At 31.6% G+C, this 20,083-nt stretch overlaps 1 protein-coding gene across 2 annotated transcripts; it reads left to right on the forward strand.

Moving 5' to 3' along the window:
• The first annotated feature begins 238 nt into the window (after positions 1–238).
• Positions 239–19,814, forward strand: LOC143068224 (5'-AMP-activated protein kinase subunit beta-1-like). 2 transcript variants are annotated; one of them, XM_076242116.1, is made up of 7 exons: positions 239–712; positions 5,982–6,136; positions 7,085–7,178; positions 8,609–8,735; positions 13,377–13,504; positions 15,566–15,634; positions 16,245–19,814. In XM_076242116.1, exons 1-7 carry the CDS (start codon positions 584–586, stop codon positions 16,320–16,322), a joined length of 780 nt encoding a protein of 259 aa, XP_076098231.1. In that variant the 5' UTR covers positions 239–583; the 3' UTR covers positions 16,323–19,814. The 2 variants fall into 2 exon arrangements, with proteins under 2 accessions (XP_076098231.1, XP_076098230.1); XM_076242115.1 differs by lacking the exon at positions 8,609–8,735 and adding an exon at positions 8,811–8,937.
• Positions 19,815–20,083: the final 269 nt, after the last annotated feature.

Here is a 20,083-nt window from a genome sequence, read left to right on the forward strand (position 1 = left end):
AGGCAGACATGCGAGAATGCAATCTTTCATTCACGGCTCTGTGGATAAATCGTGGAGTACCTACTTTGCGGGAAGTAAAGGGGCGTAAAAATTAATCATGAAAAAACTGATTTCGATGATCTGAAATAAAATGATGTCTGAGTCTAATTTTGATAAATGAAAGAATGTTCAAATAGAATTTTAACGGATTTTAAAAAATCCGTACTTGTTCTACCATTTAATATTTCTGGCATGCGTACCGTGGATTCCACCATATTTGTTTACTTTTTGCAGTCGATTCAATCAAATTTTTTAAAATGTTGACTTCAGAAAAGTTAAAATGACGTAAAGATTAGGCAAGGAACATCGGATTTTGTCCTAAAACTTAAACGAAGTTAAATTTTGGGATTAGGTCGTTCTAAATTTTATAAATACACTACACGAGGTAATCGACCACCACATGACAAGTGTCGGTCATATTATTTTTTGTCTATTCTTGGATATAATTTACAAGTCAACTATTGATTGCACCTAATGTATCAGTCATAGTAAAATATTAATTTGAGACATTTTTAAATCCGATGTGACACTACAATCTAGAAGAATGGGCAATACATCACAAAAATCTCGCCATGTGTCTGGCGATGAATCTGGACCTCAACTTGTAGCTGGAAGATATGGATATAGCGAAAAAGAATTTGATCACATTCAAGTGATCAATCCTAACATTAGGGTAATTGTTAAAATTATTTTTCTAGTTTTCCTTCTAGTCTTTTTAGTAAACATGTAAATATTTACTTGATGTCTTGAGTTGAAGGTGAAGGTCATATGCCCAATGATTAAAAACAATTTTTATCTTTCTCATTTTTTTAGATTCAGATTTTCTTCAAATATTTTTGTATAAGTTTAAACTGTGAATCATTTCATGAACTAATTTATTCAGTAAGAAATTGAAAAAAAATATTTAGATTATAAAGTTGACATTTGTATGATAATTGTGTCATGTAGCCCCAAGTAGAAATGTGTACTATTTGACATTGAGGAAGGTTACCATTTACCATATAAATATAAAAGTAGAATAACATTTTGACTTTTGAAAAGAATGACCTGCATCAAATGTGCGTGTAAGTTGTAGATGACCTTTTCTTTATATTTTGTTTACAATCATACATATACCTTTAGACACAACGGTACATTGTTTATTGATAGATTTGTAAATTAGAATTGTACAGTATTGTAGATACATGTTTATGATGTATTCTATTTAATATATGGTCCCATAAATAGAGATGTAACTGTTAAATTGCAGTCTAGTTTATTTGGTCCAATAAATTTACTTGTGTTGTAAAATTGTAATTTTTTTTCAATCCTTACTCTATATATATTAATTTAAAGGTTAGATTATTTACAAGTGTTCATGTATGCTAATCAGGTGACAACAAGTAAATTGATGCCATTTGTACATTGTGATTGTACTTTATAAATATATAACAGCTCCTGTGATGGCTATGAAAACTGGTCATGTACTTAGTAATTAAGTTAATACAATGTATACACAATAAATGTACAGAATCCTTACTAGGATGTTTTTTTTTATGCCCCCACCATAGCAGAGGGGGAAACAAGTTTTACTCTTGTCTACAGGGCCCTTGAAAAAACTTTTGGATCCAGGCTGGCCTTGAGAGAAAATGTTAAGTATTGTTCCTGACTGTATTGCAGATTTATGTGAAGTTTTTAAACTGAGACATGCACAATTCATTTCACAAGTGTAATAAAAATAATTCTACAAAACAACGCAGCGCATCACGTTGCAAATTCATCTTAGACCCACCATGCATCAAGAATTTTCTAGGGAAGACACTGATCTGACTACAGTGAATTTAAAAAAAACTGTTTAAGTGATGAGAATGAATAAACGTTTAATATAACAATAGCATTTTTGAGAGAGGATTTTATTTGATATGTTACAAATTAATAACTTCAAACTTCGTCAACATACAAGTGTATATACATGTACATGAACATTGTGTCACTGGTTATGACCCATAACATCATTAATGAGTTTGGTGTTTGTCTTCTGACCTTTTCCAGACTTTATATGTACGCTTATTGTCCGTCAGTATGTCCAAAAGTTGTTTTCTGTTCTCTAACTTTAGTTTGTCTCAATTAAATGCTATGAAACTTGTACACAATTCTTACAAAATGTATTACCACAAACCACAGATCAAGTTTGAATTTGGGTGGCCTCACTTTAACCATTTTAGAGTTATGCCCCTTTTCATAATTTTATTGTGAGTTATTTTTTACTCAAAACATCATTGATGTCTGAATTATTTTGACTTTGATTGAATAAAGGTTTATAAAGAGACATGAGAGTTTGGTGTTTGTCTTCTGATCTTTTCCAGACTTTATATGTATTTCTAGGTGCAGCTTCTGGCAGATACATTTTTTGTACACATACGTTTATTGTCCGTCCGTATGTCCAAAAGTTGTTCTCCGTTCTCTAACTTTAGTTTGTCTCAATTAAATGTTATGAAACCAGGGGTTAAAAAATCCACTAGCCCGACGCCCGGGACTAGATCATTTACGCCTCGGACAATTAAAATGTGTTATCCGATATGCCCGACGGACTAGTAACAAAAAATTCTTGACGTTTCCAAAATAGAAAGTGAAAAATCCCTTCATCACTATTCTATGTTAGCCAATTCGATTCAATTAAATCATTTCGGATTCCAAGAATTTGAACTGGTTTGTACAGGTCCTGTTGTACATATTTTAAAAATAGAAGAAACAACTCTGGCATGTCTGGTGGCCTGGTATCATGTGTTGATTGCAATTCTCATACTTTAAATATCGATTTCTCATACCATGGATTGGGGTATTGTACATTGCTTATCGTGCCGAGATTTTCAATTAACGGTATTTGGGGGTATGATGTATTGATTGGTATTGACCTGTCTTGTTGCACAGCTCTTGAGCACGAAACCATGCAACAAAATATTTTTTAATATTTTAGTACGGGAACCCAAGGAACTTCGTCAGTTTCAAAACGAAAAACGGTAGATGAAAGGAGTAACAAGGCTGAAAATTCATCCCCCAAAAATGCTAAATACGACAGGGAAAAGCCGCGGAAAAAAATTAATAGTGTCCAGGACAGAAGGGCTGCCAAGTCTTTAGCGCGAGACTCACACATGTTCATGCTTATTTGGCGTCATTTTCCTTTGATCTATTGTTTTTTCTCTTTGATCTTTACAATTTGGCCAAAAAATCACACATTCACTTCCTGAAAAGTTGGTAGAACTGGGACACAATGATTCCCCTGGCAAGGTTGGCTGTTGCTGATGAAAAAAACGAAAATGCTCTGTGAATATTGCCGTTAGTTGCCCCAAGCACACAAAAAAAGTCTGCTTTGAATGTGGGAACAACTAAGTTAGGTTAAGCACCAGAAGAATAAATAACAGATCAACAAAAATAATTAAATACAGTGTATAATGTCTCCTTCAAAACAAAGGACACCCAATTTGTATTATGCAGCAAACTCTTGATTTTTAAGGCATACTAGGGCTAGCAGGTCAGTTTTGATGGACTAGCAGTTCTTCCAACAGGGCTAGTAAAATCCTGCTGCCAATAAGTCCTGGGCTAGTTAGCTGTAACTAAATTTTTTAACCCCTGGAAACTTGTACACAATTCTCACAAAATGTATTACCACAAACCAGAGATCAAGTTTGAATTTGGTTGGCCTCACTTTAACCATTCTAGAGTTATGCCCCTTTTCATATTTTTATTGTTAGTCTTTGGACATTTCACTCTATTGTATTAGTTTGTCCCTACAAAAGTACATGAAGCTGGTTATAATGTGTCTATTATTGCATATACAAATGTATACAATATATTAATCAATGCATTATTTATATTATCAGCACCATCTTTGAATTTTGAGCATATATGTAAAATTTTAGAAGTTTAAAAAATAGATATTTGTATAATAGTGTAACGTGTAACCGGGCGGGGACGTTTAGATATTTTTATCCTCGGGCTCGTACCAGTTTCCTGGGATTTGAAAAGCAATTCAAAAGTTCGAAAGTCAATTAAAATGTTACACTATCACTATCAAATATGAAACAAATACTATACTACATAAAACGAATTTCAACACCTATCAACCTGAACCGAACTTGTTGAATTAAAAAACTGTTTTAAAACCCTTTCAGTCCAATACCGTTTAAAACCAACTGTTTGAAACTATAGTCTGAAACCTAAATGTATGGAACTGGTTTGAAACATAAATGTATGAAACAGGTCTGAAACATAAATGTATGGAACGGGTCTGACGGTTTGGAACTATTGTCTGAAACCTAAATGTTTGGAACTGGTCTGAAACCTAAATGTTTGGAACTGGTCTGAAACCTAAATGTTTGGAACTAGTCCGAGACCTAAATGTTTGGAACTGGTCTGAAACCGAAATGTTTGGAACTGGTCTGAAACTTAAATGTTTGGAACTGGTCTGAAACCTAAATGTTTGGAACTGGTCTGAAACCTAAATGTTTGGAACTGGTCTGAAACCTAAATGTTTGGAACTAGTCTGAAACCTAAATGTTTGGAACTGGTCTGAAACCTAAATGTTTGGAACTAGTCTGAAACCTAAATGTTTGGAACTGGTCTGAAACCGAAATGTATCAAACGGGCTGAAACCTAAATGTATAAAACGGGACTGAACCTAAAAGGTATAAAACTTTATTTAATAAACATGTCTATAACTGTCGGAACAACAGGGTAGCACTAAGGCATGGTATGTCAGCAAACACTCACTGCAATAGTGAGAGATGTGAGACGCAAAACCTTAGCACCAGCCCTGTTTGGACAATTTGTACCGAACCAACAGTCTCAGCCCATTCTCTATTCTGTCCGCAGGTTCCAAGCACTTCACTTTACTTAAACTAAACCTTCTGCCTGCTATAAACTACTTCCTTTCCGATGTTTACTGTCTGCTGTCTTCGGTACAAATGACAATTTACACTGAATAGCTACCCACTATTTATACTTCTAACGCGGACCTCGAAGAGAGCACCCTAGCAACAACTGTACAGGTAAAGCGTCTGATAGCAACCAAGGATAAAGGGATGATTTTAGATACAGTTTTCAACGATAAAAAGATGATATGGGAAACTAATATAGATATCGGAAAATATATAACCGTAGAACTATTATTATATTCTTAAACAGTAAATTCGTAACAATAGTATTTCCATTTGCAAAACTTTTCAACTGTTAAATAAATTTTTTAAAATGTTGATTTTATCTGCTGCAATCCCTGAGTGACTACATGTATGTACATGTGTACCTGTTCATGTCAGACATTAGTCACTTGGAATTGATCTACAGTAATTTTATTGTTCATTGAACAACAGAATGTACATGTACAGTAATCCTCTTGACATACATTACATACATTGTTTGTTGTATGTACATGTATCTTCTCTACAAGTAATCAATTTATGCGGAAATCAATAGTAGGCATGCTATAATATAAAGTGATTGCCCATCAATGAATATTTCCCCCCCCCTTTTTGTGTTTTTGGCAAAAGGTCAAAAACTAAAGAAGTTGGAGAGAAACTGCAAAGAGAAAAAAAATGATCAGCAATACAAGATCAACTTTCATAATGTACAAGTCTGTCTGGGACGGTTCATCTAATGTATAATTTTGTGGATTCAATCTGTCATTAGATGACATGATATAATACATGTATCTTTGTACAAAATGTAGCTTAAAAATATATATATACATGTACATTGAACTACATTCAATAGATGCTGCCAATTTTTTTTTTATCCGCACTCTTTTATGGTAAGTTTGAAAAAAGATGTAATTCTTTAATATTTCCCTGTTGCTTGATTGTTTTTAATTTGGTTTACATGTTGGAGAATATATAATTCTCCTAATTTATCAGGTCAGAGTAGAAGGGCAATAATTTTATCAAAAAATGGTTTTTTTTGTCATTTAGCGACCAAGAGCCGCCACAACACTGAGTCAGGGAGCTGATATGGTTTACCAGACGCCTAAACTTTTACCAGCAGTATTCAAATGGGAAGGTGGCGGAAAGGATATTTACTTAGCTGGAAGTTTTAATAAATGGGCCAAAATACCTCTTGTCAAAAGGTTTGTAAAGAAAAAGATTGAACTATTCAGTTATTCAGGACATTATATATACCGTACACCAGGACAAACTGTGCATATTATCTGGTATCTTAGATTGTTTGTATTGGTGTAACATGAAGAGGAATAAAGCTACTCACCAAAAATATACCATAATCCATATCGCCTTCATTTGAGCAGACCCATGTGGGATAACTGATGACTCATAAACAATAGAAAGTCATTTATCATGTTTATTGTAATGAAAGTAAAAAGGTGATTATTTGATAACTTCAGGTACATGTAACATGTATAAACTATATTTTTAAACCACAAACACAATTTTTATTGTGGTAAACAATTATTGATTGTTTAGATATGTTATATAATTAGATAATTTGTATGAATATAAGGATTTGTGGGGTACGTATGTATATACGTTCACAAAACACCATGCAAACAACAAAAAAGGAATTGTTTTGAATTATTGATTGTTGGCAGTTTAATTTTTCAGCACTATAAGCTTTATCATTGAGGACAACTTAAATTGGTGGAGATATCTGGAGTTGTCTGACTTTTGGCAGCAAAACAAACAATCATATTCTATTGGGATTGGAGTCTAAAATATAACATACTTGCTACACATGGGACTCAAATTCTCAACCTTAGTGTTAACAGGCTAATTAGTATATATACATCTGATGAACTACTTATACCACTTGACGATCAGGACCCCTAAGTCATTTTGATGAATATAAGCTAGTTTAACATGTCTCACTTTTTAAAAAAGTAAAAATTGTATACCATACATGTACAACTGTATGATTATAATTTTCATAAGGGTGGCTTGGCATGTTAGATTCGATTGACATTTGTTAATGCTAGCTGCAGCTTATTGGCTAGATGTGTTATAACTTATAAGAATAATGCCACCTTGCATATTGCATATTTCATTTCTTTTTTCTATTTCAGTCATGGTGATTTTCTAACAATTATAGAATTACCAGAAGGTGAACATCAGTACAAGTTTTTTGTTGATGGGTCATGGCAGCACAACCCTTCAGAGGTATATCTACTTAATTTTTCAGTTTCTTTTAATCATCATGGTACTGATATGTCACATGAACATGTATATGATATAACCTATTTAATATTCATAACCATAACAAGGCCTTCATTTAGTTTAAGACTGCAGCATGCACAATCTCTGCAAGATATACATGTACATATTGATGTATATACAGGATAAAAAAGCAGAAAAATCAACAGGACATTCTAATTCTGTGAAAAAATACTGATTTAGCAATTGGATTTTTTTCAAAGCTAGTTCTATCCAAGCCTAAAATTACACACAGATGATAGAGTGCTGGAGTCGGTATCACAAAAAAACTTACGACTAAGATTGGTCGTTAGTCATGAACAATTCAGTATACTTACAATCAATCTTAGTTGTAAGTTTTTTTGTGAACCAACTCTTGGTGGTTTGCCCCCAAAAAATCTCAATGTGTACATACATTTATATCGGTATATGTTCATTAGAAATTACAAAAAAATGTATATGACAGGATCAAGTGTTAATGTGCCATTCACTATAATATGAATGTTTCTAATTGATTCATTGGACATCCTGACAGAGGATGAATCATTCTGAGGGTACATGTACTTTCAACAATTTAATGTTGATCTATTCTACAGAATATTATCCCTCAATTATATAAAGCACAAACTTTGTGTTTTTTCTCAAAAATGATGTCTGATGTTTCTTCCTACCTACAATAAGCATTGAAAGAAGATTTTTTTTCATGTATATTCTGATAAGAAACATTGTGAAAAAAATTGATATGGATTGTCCTTCAATGACTAACTTTTAAAAGACATAAGACATTTTATTTCACTAAAGCCCCCACATGGGCTATGCTAGTACAACATTTTTTAACAAACAATAAAAGTGTGAACATACATTAGAACAACATTGTAAATAAAGGTTCAATAATAGTATATATAATTAATATTGATATTTGACAAATAACAGTAAAATGATTAAGCACATCTATTAAAAGGTTTTAATAACACTTTTGCAAAATTTTGCTATTCCAGTAAGTGTAAATAGATCTGATGTAGTCATCAGTTCTTAAAATTTTAAAACATTTGGGTTATTACATACATTTGAAGGTAAAAGTTTAGCTCTTACATTGTTGAAAAAGGTACATTTGAATAAGTAATGAAACTCATCACCAAGTTCATTAGCATTACAAAGACTTTAGAGTATCATCTATAGTTAATTGATCAGAGTTGTTCATCTTGTCATTGTTAGGTAGATATAGAGTTTGGAATCATGTTATAAATCTAACCACTCATTATCAAAATTTTCATTAATATGTATTGCAAGTATTGTTTTTGGATGATATTCAGTGTGTTAGACTTGTATGTATATGTATACACTTACATGTGATACACTGTACACAATGCACACATAACATTTTGAATACATTCCAGCCTACAATGAAAGATAGTCAAGGGAATATAAACAACACAATTCAAGTTAGAAAGGCAGATTTTGAAGTGTTTGAAGCTTTAGCTTTAGATAGCCTAAATGTAAATAATTCTAAAAAAGACAAAGGACGTAAGTACTGAATTAGTCTATACTTATATACGTAATGTGTGTAGTACAAATCTCCAAATTTTAAATACATTCCAGCCTGTGTTGACAGATACTCAAGGAAGTGTAAGCAACTCAATACAAATTAGGAAAGCAGATTTTGAAGTGTTTGAAGCTTTAGCTTTAGATAGCCTATATGTTAAAAATTCTAAAAAAGACAAAGGCCGTAAGTACTGAATTAGTCTATATACATGCATAACCTTTCAGCAATGCCACTTCTAGCAAAGAACATATATTTGGGTGATTTGGGATTTTTATGAAACTGTATGTAATTAGAACTTAATTAACTGCATGTGAATATTAATAAAAAGTATATGTAGCTGTCATACTTCAGGCTGTTCCATTAATTCATATATGATACCCAGGGAAGGCACTTTAAAAAATGGGGTAACCACCCTTAGAGGCAGATTTCATTTTCATTTCCCTTATGCAAAAACAAAAGATGACAACACCCATAGATGAGATTTAGAAATGCTTTCCCTTGGTCCCATGTATGGCCCTTGAAATACAGTCAATGAAACATTTGTTATATATTATAGGTCTGTAAATGAAAAGGAAAATGTGTGAAAAGCAGAAAATTTTCACTTTGAATTGTGAATTCTTTTGAATCTGTCCACAGGAATTTGATTAACTAAAAACAGTTTAAATAAAATTGAGAAAGGAAATGGGGAATGTGTCAAAGTGACAACAACCCGACCATAGAGCAGACAACAGTTGGCCACCAATGGGTCTTCAATGTAGCGAGAATTCCCGCACCCGTAGGTGTCCTTCAGCTGGCCCCTAAAAATATGTATACTAGTACAGTGATAATGGACCTCATACTAAACTCTGAATTATACAAAAGAAACTAAAATTAAAAATCATACAAGACTAACAAAGGCCAGAGGCTCCTGACTTGGGACAGGCGCAAAATTGCGGCGGGGTTAAACATGTTTATGAGATCTCAACCCTCCCCAAACCTCTAGCCAATGTAGAAAAGTAAACGCATAACAATACGCACATTAAAATTTAGATCAAGAGAAGTCCGAGTTCGATGTCAAAAGATGTAACAAAAGAAAATAAATAAAACAAGAATTGCCATTGCAAGCAATAGCAGATGTCACCCTTCCCTTTATTGCCACTAAGCGGCAGCCATTTAAAAAAATGTTTAACAGTGAATGCACAAATATACATGGCTATACATTTTTCTGTAAAATTTTCTAGTTCATTTAGAGCATTTTAAAACAAATCTCATTTCTGCTGTTTCCATGGCACCCGCAGCCATTTTGAAATTTTCAAAGTCATAAGTCTCATCTATACTTGCCAGTTCACAATAATATCAAGTTTCATAAAGTTCAAAACATTTTGAAAATTTTTGACATTTTTGCAGTTTCCATAGCAACGGTGGTCTTTTGGGAAATTCAAACATCAAAAGTCTCATCCAGACTTACCAGTCTACAATCCTATAAAGTTTCATCAATTTTGGAGCATTTTGAAATTTTTGAAATTTTGGCCATTTGTGATGGTTCCTATGGGAACAGAGACTATTCCCAAAATTTAATGGCATATAGCACATTGGTACATGGGAGGGACCATACCATCAAAGTTTCGATCAATTTGACGTACCATTTTAAGAAAGTAAATGCCACTTTAAGGTTTTTGGATCATTTTGACCTGTTTTGCATTGTTTCCATGGTAACGGCAGACATTTTCGAAATTCCAACGCCAAATTCCACCGATATCAATGTTGCTCATCGTTACTATTAAGTTTTATTAAATTTGGAGCATTTTGATATTTTGGAAATTTTTGGTGTAGTTTCCATGGCAACATGATAGTTCCAATGATTGCCAAAATCATCCAAAACCAGTATATGCCCGGCACCTACATTGTAACAAAATATTATGATTCTAAGTTAAAGCATCTCCAAATAATTCATTAAAACCAAAAACTGGAATTTTTCACAATTGTTCTGTTTCCATGGTAACGGCATCCATTTTTTATGGTCTTGAGAAATTTTGTGTTCCTCATTATAGTTAACTATCATTAAGATGGGTTCCATTGGCTCCGAGAAAACTGCCGGACAAAATAGGTGGAAGAATAATAATAATACAGAAAAAGAAACAGAGGAAAAGCAATATGTCACCCGACATTGTCGATCGGGTGACATAATGACAATAATACATAAATAACAACAGACTACTAGCAGTTAACTGACATGCCAGCTCCAGACCTCAATTAAACTGATTGAAAGATTATGTCTTCAACATATGAAAATCAGGCACAATCCCTCCCGTTAGGAGAAGAACATAACCCATGTCATGCCAATAACTGTTTAAAAAAATATAAATGTGTTTAGTTCCGATGCAAAGACCCTATAAGTGAATCAATATTAAAGCCAAAATATGCAATCTTTAATGACCTGACAACAGTATCCTAAAGTCTGTTTAAAGATTTTGTAAGCTTTTGAGGTGAATACTGACATTTTTGTGCTTTGTAAAGAATATTACCATAAAAGATTGGATGTGAAATACCTGAACCTATAAGATGTCTACATGTTGAGTTATATTTATGAATTATTTCCTTATACCGGTGATAAAATTTAGTAAATGTTTTGACCAGTTTGTGATATCGAAAACCCTGGTGTAATAATTTTTCAGTAATACATAAATTTCTCTCGCTAAAATCTAATACGTTGTTACATACACGAGCGAATCATACAAGTTGAGATATATAAACACCATAAGATGGTGACAAGGGACAAAATGGATAATTAACGATAGGAAATAAAAATCTTCTCTTTTATCATAAATTTTTGTATTAAGCTTCCTGTTAATGATATAGATATCAAGATCGAGGAAAGGGCAGTGGTCATTGTTAGTATTAGCTTTATTTAAAGTAAGTTCAACAGGATAATTTTTTTTAGTATACATACTGAAGTCGTCATTATTGAGAGCCAATATATCATCCAAATATCTAAAAGTATTGTTAAAAGCTACATGTACATATATCATTTATTCTTCATTCAGATGTAGGTCAACGAGATCTAAACACATACAAAATTTTATGAAACCTGAAATATCCCTTAATTATGTGTACTTTGCCTGAAGATGATGAGTATATAAAACATGCATATAGATGGTCTGAACAATCTACAAATCCAATTGAATGCACAAATTCATGTATTGAACAATTGCAATTTATGTGCCAGTGTGAAATATACATATAGTCTCCCCTTTCCTAATTATAAACTTAAAGGATTTAAAGGCATGGCTTCAGCTCATTAGTGGTATTAGAGGTTTATCTACATATGCTTCTTACTGCCTTACAGGTTGCATGCTCACCGCTTGAGATGCTTGGTCCAAATGAATTAGACTTCATTTAATTGGTATTTGTTGCTTCTCCACAAAACACCAGTTTTTTATGCCCCACATTTATGGGAGGGGGCATTAAGTCTTATCCTTGTTCATCTAAACGTCGAACGTACATGTTCGTACATCCTTACCTATGTCCCAAAGTTGGTATCCGTTCTCTTAATTTAGTTGGTCTAAACCAAATGTTATGAAACTTATCCAAATGCTAATTACCACAAAATACAGATAAAGTTTCATTTTTGGTGGTGTCACTTTAACTGTTCTAGAGCTGAATTTTTGGTTTCTGTTCTTTAACTTACGTAAGCCTCAACCAAATGTGATGGAACTTTTAAAATACACAATGCTTATTACCACAAAATACAGATCAAGTTTGAATTTTTCGGTGTCTTTTATAGTTTTAGAGTTATGCTCCTTTACAAATGGAAAAATTGCTGAATTTTTATTTTATGTTTCCATTTTCTAACTTTAGTTTGCCTCAACCAAAATGTATGACACTTATATGCATATTATTACCACGAAACTCAGATCAAGTACAAATTTGGGTAGCATCTCTTTTACTGTTCTTCAGTTTTGTCCCTTTATCACTTGATATGAAAAGCAAGCTTGGGCAACCTCCTTTTTTCATGGACAAATTCCCCATTTATTTATAAGCAGGATAAAGTTGTTAAGTAAAAAAACGTATGTTATGGGATGACATGTGTTTAACTGTTAGAACTCTGTGGTCATGGTGGTAGTACTAGTACAATGTAATATTTCTTATAGATTTAAATGAAAATGTAAAACTTCATCAACTCTTGTCATATGACCTAAATATCTATTTTTTCAGGCCGATTCCCACTATGTTAGAATTGTCACCCCAATTAATGTAAACATATTTAATGTTTTTATGCGAAAAAAAATATAGGAAAGACTCAGTCATGATAACTCAAAAATTGTTAAATTATTCTTATCTGATCATTTATACCAGCCCTAATTATTGAAAGTTGTAATTTGAAGGGGAAATATAATCATTTAAAATATATTTGTGCATTTATTTTTCAGTTAGTCTTGTTTGATTGGTTGTCAAGAGGGAAATATTTCGCCATGCCAATTTGGTTGTTTTTTACTCTCTTAGTCTATAATTAAGTGCTTCATTTATATTCTTAATATTTACTTCGATATCTGAATCATTTATAAGAAAAATGAAACATTCATACATGATTCAACATAATTGTCACTATTTACAATGAATTATTAGAAAGATATGTGTTACAGGAGAAAGTTTAGATGATGAATACGGACAGGAAGTACCAGTCAGGAAACCAGGAGAGAAAGTCACTGGACCACCTATTCTTCCTCCTCATTTGTTACAAGTCATACTTAATAAAGATATTCCTGCCCATGTATGTATTCAGCAATATGCTTTAGGTTTAGGATATTTAAAACACATGCACACACAATGTTTGAAAAGTGTTATTTTTCACTTTTCACTTGTTAAAAACTAACACAAGTTGGTCCAAACCAGGGCTTCCAAAAAATATTTGAGCCAGCTGGACATTTTATATCTGACCCCGATTTTAATCCCTTAATACTTAGTCACAAAAGGCAATTATGGTAATCAGATGGCCATTCCAATGATTGACATTACATTAAAAAAAAAACTTTGATATGATATGAATTTGATGTTTGGATGTAAACTGTTAAATTGGCAGTGCATCATTCAAAGTGTGCACATCAGCGTGCTCATATCTGCCTTAGACTCTTAATTTGTGCAAAATGACATTGTCAAAAACTTTACTTTCATTTCTAACCGGATGTTGACTTGTCAATGGTAATACATGGACCATAAACGGATACGTAAAATCCGTGTACGTTTACAAAGCACGACTCTCTTTTCCGAGTTATTTCTTCAACAAAATACTTGAAATGACCATTAGATACAGGTATCAATGATAATTTTAGCATTTTTGAAGAAATGTAGGATGCATAATTAAATTTCCCACCTGTGCAGATAGGTGTTCTAGTTCATACGACGTAGTTCTGACGATTTTTCATTTAAAACCTTTTTTAATTTTTCATCAATTCATGTTGATAAACTTATTTCTTATAATTTTAATCTTTTGGACTAAATCAATTAGATAAAAACCGCTGAAATGTAAGAAAATAATTGTGAATAAACCGATCAATTTATATGATGTCTGGTACTGAACATAGTTCACCTGTCACCTGAACAGGTAGATTTCAGCTGTCCAACTACTAATTAGCCTTGATTGAGATTATAAAGTATTGAAGTAGGTGTTGTTTTGATAGTAAAAAATCATCATGTCACATTTATGACCGGAAATGTGTTGATAACTAAAGGCAAATGGTTGGGTCAAAAAGATCGTGATTTATGTTGAAATGACCGAAAAAAGCCTTGAAACCTAAAAAGTATATGACCGTTTCATGCTTTGCCCAGCCGGACTTTTACCAGACATTATACAAATGACCGGAATATATGACCATTTTGGAAGCCCTGGTCCAAACATGACAATTTACTTCAAATTTGATCAACTAAAAATAAGATTGGTCGTCTTTCAACTGTTTGTCTAGAGTTATAGGACTTTAATGTAACAAGTACGGGGTAATGTCTCAAAAAAAGTAGGCTTTTACAAAACTTGAAATTTTACACACAGTTTTGATCATTGAATATCCTAAATCTACATAAAAATGTCCAGGCTCAATGAATTTTGGATGTCCTTATATAATATCCTAAATTACAAAATTCCAACATGCAAACACAACTAGGTATAGTATATAGTTCACCTGTTCTATCAAGTTCATATATAGCCAGTGAGGTAGGTTTGTGAACATGCAGAAAATGCATCATGGTAAATATTTTCGGAAAATGAGGACAATGTAATAGCTACTTGTGTTTTTTGGGGACCACTTTTAGTCAAAAATCTTCCAAAAAAAATCAGAATTTTGGATTTTTTCAATGAAACAGTCTGTACTCTATGACAACTATGACATTTCATATGATCATTGCACAAGAGTTTATTCTGACTACTGGTTATTTATCCAACTTCAACCACATCTTGGGTAATATCTTATCAACTAATAGGACTGTTGTTACTACAATGTATCAATTGAAAATTTTATTAACAAACATTTAAAAGTACTGTAAAAAAAAGTGTTCTCTTAGATTACAAACTTCTAAATATGTTCACTCTTATACACACTGTGACAACTCAATTAATTGCTTGTTAATCATTAATGATCATATTTACACATTTAATATAAAAAAAGAAGATGTGGTATGATTGCCAATGAGACAGCTCTCCCCAATAGACCAAAATGACACAGAAATTAACAACTATGGGTCACCGTAAGACTAGTGCCCTGCATGTATAATTATTCAGATGTGTTTTGCAGTTGCCTCATAGTATCTAGTTTTACTGATTTGTGATTTTATATATTTTCAGTGTGAACCAACCTTATTACCAGAACCTAATCATGTTATGTTGAATCACTTGTATGCCTTATCAATAAAGGTTAGTAATTTTATTATGCCCCTGCTGTAAGTTTTAAGTTTTACCCTTGTCTGTCTGTACGTACGTATGTACATCCAAAAATTGGTTTCCATTTCTAACATAAGTTTGCCTCAACCAAATGTTATTAAACATATACACATTGCTTTATACAACAAAACACAGATCAAGATTATATTTTGGTGACTTCACTTATACTTTTCAAGAGTTATGTCCCTTTCCAAGAAAAAAGTACTGAATTTTTGGTTTATATTCACTATTTTTAGTTTGCCTCAATCAAATGCACATTGCTTATTACCACAAAACTTAAGTACACATTTGTGTGGTGTCACTTTTACAGTGTTTGAGTTATGTCCCTTTATAACAGGGGCATCATCTGTGTCTGTGTCCCATGGACACATTCCATATTCCAGGGTTCATAATTTTAGATATTTTCTGTTTTAATGTAAAATCATATTGACCAATCTCTGTCCCATGTACACATTTCCCATTTATTTTCAGTTTTTCATCACCTCTTGGTATTAAAAATACCATAATAAGTTGTTTAATGAATATTTCAATTAATGTTATTCAAATTTTTAAGTTTTCTAATTAAGTTTGCTATTTATTTCAGGATGGAGTTATGGTACTGAGTGCGACTCATCGATTTAGGAAAAAATATGTGACAACATTACTATATAAACCAATTTAGGTGTACATATTTATATAATTAATTAAACCAAGTGCAGAGTGATTGCAATATTAAATGATAATAATGTGACAGACAAGTGATGAATGCTGGATGTATATATTGCTGTATGTATATGATGTTAAAACGTTGATAAATTGAATGTGACAAAGATCTCTATTTGCACGAGGAATTGCCAATATAGTATGTCTCTTTTACCACCTGCCAATATCATCGCTGAACAAATGGTACCTGCATTATTGGTTTCTTATAATCATTTTTCTCCAGAATGTGTGATAGTCTTGTTAACGAATTCTGTATGCTTGTAGATCTTAACTTAATATCCAAGATAATTGATTGTAAACAAATTGATTTGTATCACACTTTGTAGAAATTTTTAATTGAGATAAGAATTAGATGTATATTTATTTACCTATAATGCATATTAAAACAAAAAAAATATCATAATTTTAATTCAATAAATGAAAAATTTCATTTTGCAAGAAACTATACTTGTCAGAGTTTCCGATATTTACCAACTCCACTTATTAGTTCTCTATGCATTTTAAACCTAATGTTTAAGTGCCTTTTATAACTTCACATATTGTTTAAGGTTACAAGACCTCAGTGGCCACGTGAGTCATCACTTTCATTTTCAGCCACACCTTTTCTGAGGAATTAAATGTGGTGTATTTATTAAATAATGAATTTGAGCAACATTTAAATTTTGATGAAAATATAGTGTTAAAATCTCATTAACTGTAAAGTTAATAGTAAAAACAAATAGTAATGATAATGTGTTCAGAGAAAAAAAAATATCTAATAATTTCTTTCCAAACATTTGTTGTAATAAGGCTGCATATTTGTTTCCATTATTTTTAATCAACAATTGATAATAAAAAAAACAGGGCAGAATAATTACTTTATCAAAAATAAAATGAGTATCTACAATTGCAGATCATTTAAATGAGCTAGTAAGAAATATTTCCATTTCTGAACTTGTTTTATTTCTATTCAAATGTTTAGCTTATGTAGCATTTTGAAATTATGTATAGAAATGAACATTTGCAAAGCTAAGGGAAGAATTGTGCTTCTATTGCATTTAACTTATCAATATTATCAGCTTGTGAAATTCATTGACAATTCATTGAAAATACAGCCAAACATCTTCATTCTATGGATTCCAAGACCTAGTATAATGTATGAATGTGCAATTATTTGAACATAAAAGAATGTAAGTAACGCTGAGACAGAAAAAGAAATTTTCAGTTGATAGAACATTCATTTTTAAACCAAAGAGATATTGCAAAACATTTATGTAACTTGATATATTGTGACATTTTTTAGTTGTTATATACAGACATGATAGAGTTTAAATAGAGTATTATTTTTTGGAAAGGTCAATGTTTAAATAATATTTTTTCTAGACACATATTTGTTCAAAAAGTATATGTGATTTAATCTTGGTCACAGGATGACTAGAAATTTTATATCAAATTTATTTTTTCATTATCATTTATTTTTTGGTGTATTTTTTTTTGGTATGTGTCTCAAACTACCCTTTCCAAATCAGATCCTCCTTCAGGCCTCATTTAGGCTCAAACTTAATAGACCCAAAAACAAATTATACAGATGAATAAACTACCAATATAACAGCTGTATCACCATTATGTCGTGGTTGCAACGTTAACTAACTTAAATCAATGGCTGATTATGAGGAGGTCATATTATAAAGAAACAAATATAATCACTGCATAGCAGTTCTCATTTTTCTTTTCTCGTCTTTGTTTTAAAAATCCTGGATCCACCACTGACAGTTTCGGAATCGCTGATGCTTTATGAAATTATATTTATGAATTGTATTTAGTCAATATCTGACTTGAGTTGTTAGTGATTTTATTTACCTATAATGTACTAATGCAATTGCAGGAAATTGAGAATTAAATATATGTATATAAAGCAATGTTTCTCTTGGTTGATTTAAAGCTCTATATCTCCTGTTTTACTGACCTGGCCTAATTGATACTGTGAAATTTATTCATCACATGTGACAGTTAGTCGGTCTTTTCATAACTAGTCAGTAAAAATTATTGTTATCCACAAATTTTGCTAAAAGACAAAAATTATATATTAATAGCTGAGAGTTGTTCCTGTGTAAACCATGGTTAACTTTCAATGTGTGATAGCATGTACATGGAAGATTATTTCATAAATTTGTATGATGTGTTAAATGATTTCACTTGTTTTATTCATTCATTAGGGCTTTATTGAATTCTGTGATTAATCATAAACTGTTATTTTGTGTGAAGTTATTAATGATATTTATTTTAGTTTTACAGTTTATATACTTCTTATCATGAAAGATTATGATACAGCTATTTTAATTTTATTAATATTATTTGATTGACAATTTTAAGAAATGATAATGAATATCCTACTTGTTACATGGTATGGATATAAAATTAAATTCAATGGTGTCTGTTTATTGGCTATAGTCAATTTTGATAGTTGATTAAATGAACATTTTAAAATTAAACCAAAACTGAGACTGAAGGGAACATTTTTGCAGACATAATACAAATATCATGAAATATCAAGGGCTCTTTTCACAAAACAACTATTGATCATAAGTTGAAGTGATATGTTCATGACTTGTCCTTGCAAGATTTTTCGTGAAATTAGGTATCTGAGAAATCTGCAATATTCTGTTAGAATCAGGTATCTAAAAATTATTGTATATTCCATTGGTCTATCGGAATTAAAAAAAGACTTGTTTCCTATATTGACATTTTTATTTGTAAATGACCTTCTGACAGTGAAATTATGTTTTGTTTTGTACAAAATTTTTATAAATCTAGTAATCTAAAATGAGACGTATTTTAAATTGTAACAAATAGCTAGACAACATATCTGAAAATGACACAAAAGTCATGGTTTGATTTTTAACTTTTGAAAGTAAGGTATTGCAAGTTACTTACATGTATTTGAAATCTTAAGTTCAAGGTATTTCAAGCTACTAATCTATGTAATGAGCTCACATGAGTTGTTCACAGACTTACATATTATACTAGATGGGTTCATAATGATAAATTGTGTTAAATGTATGCTTTTAACCAAACTGTTTACAAACTATAAAACTTGGGGAAAAATTCTGCTCTTAACATGCTTAAGTTTACTTGAAAAATTTCTAGGTTTTTCAAATAAGATTATTGACATTTATTTTTCTAAATAATTTTGATGTTTTGGGTTACTTAATTTTATTTGGATCTTATCTTACCTTATCATTTAGGTTACAGATTTCTGTGTCGTGCACACTAAAACATATTTGTTCATTTATTATGAACTGTATAAAGATGATAATAATATATATTATAAGAGGCTGTTACAGATGTTGCAATATCTGTCTCCAAACTCAAAAAACACTCAACTTTGTTACATTTTACCAATGTAGAAGATTGCCATACACAATTATGACAATATATGATATAACTAATAAAGTAACACAATTTCAACCTATTAACATATATGTACTTTTTATACAACCGATAAATTTATCAGACTCCCCCCCCCCCCCCCCCCCCCCTTCAATCTGCAAAAAGTTACATCAGCAATTTAACCTGGTGTTGTAGCCTACCTCTGTAATGACAAAAAAACTTTTTGAACTAGCAGAATGGAGTGTTCCAATTTTGTTAATCTGTATATAAACCAATATTTTGTTACTCTCCACTTCTTGATAGTTAAACATATAAAATGTTGACATTTAGTAGTTTAAATTGCTTTTTAAA

The sequence above is a fragment of the Mytilus galloprovincialis genome, chromosome 3, assembly GCF_965363235.1.
Source record: "Mytilus galloprovincialis chromosome 3, xbMytGall1.hap1.1, whole genome shotgun sequence".
Lineage (NCBI taxonomy): Eukaryota > Metazoa > Mollusca > Bivalvia > Mytilida > Mytilidae > Mytilus > Mytilus galloprovincialis.

Coding starts and splice junctions, on each gene's coding strand:
- LOC143068224 (XM_076242116.1), top strand. CDS start 584: ATGGGCAATACATCACAAAAATCTCGCCATGTGTCTGGCGATGAATCT. Junction 6,137..7,084: donor AAAATACCTCTTGTCAAAAG/GTTTGTAAAGAA, acceptor TTTCTATTTCAG/TCATGGTGATTTTCTAACAA. Junction 8,736..13,376: donor TTCTAAAAAAGACAAAGGAC/GTAAGTACTGAA, acceptor TATGTGTTACAG/GAGAAAGTTTAGATGATGAA.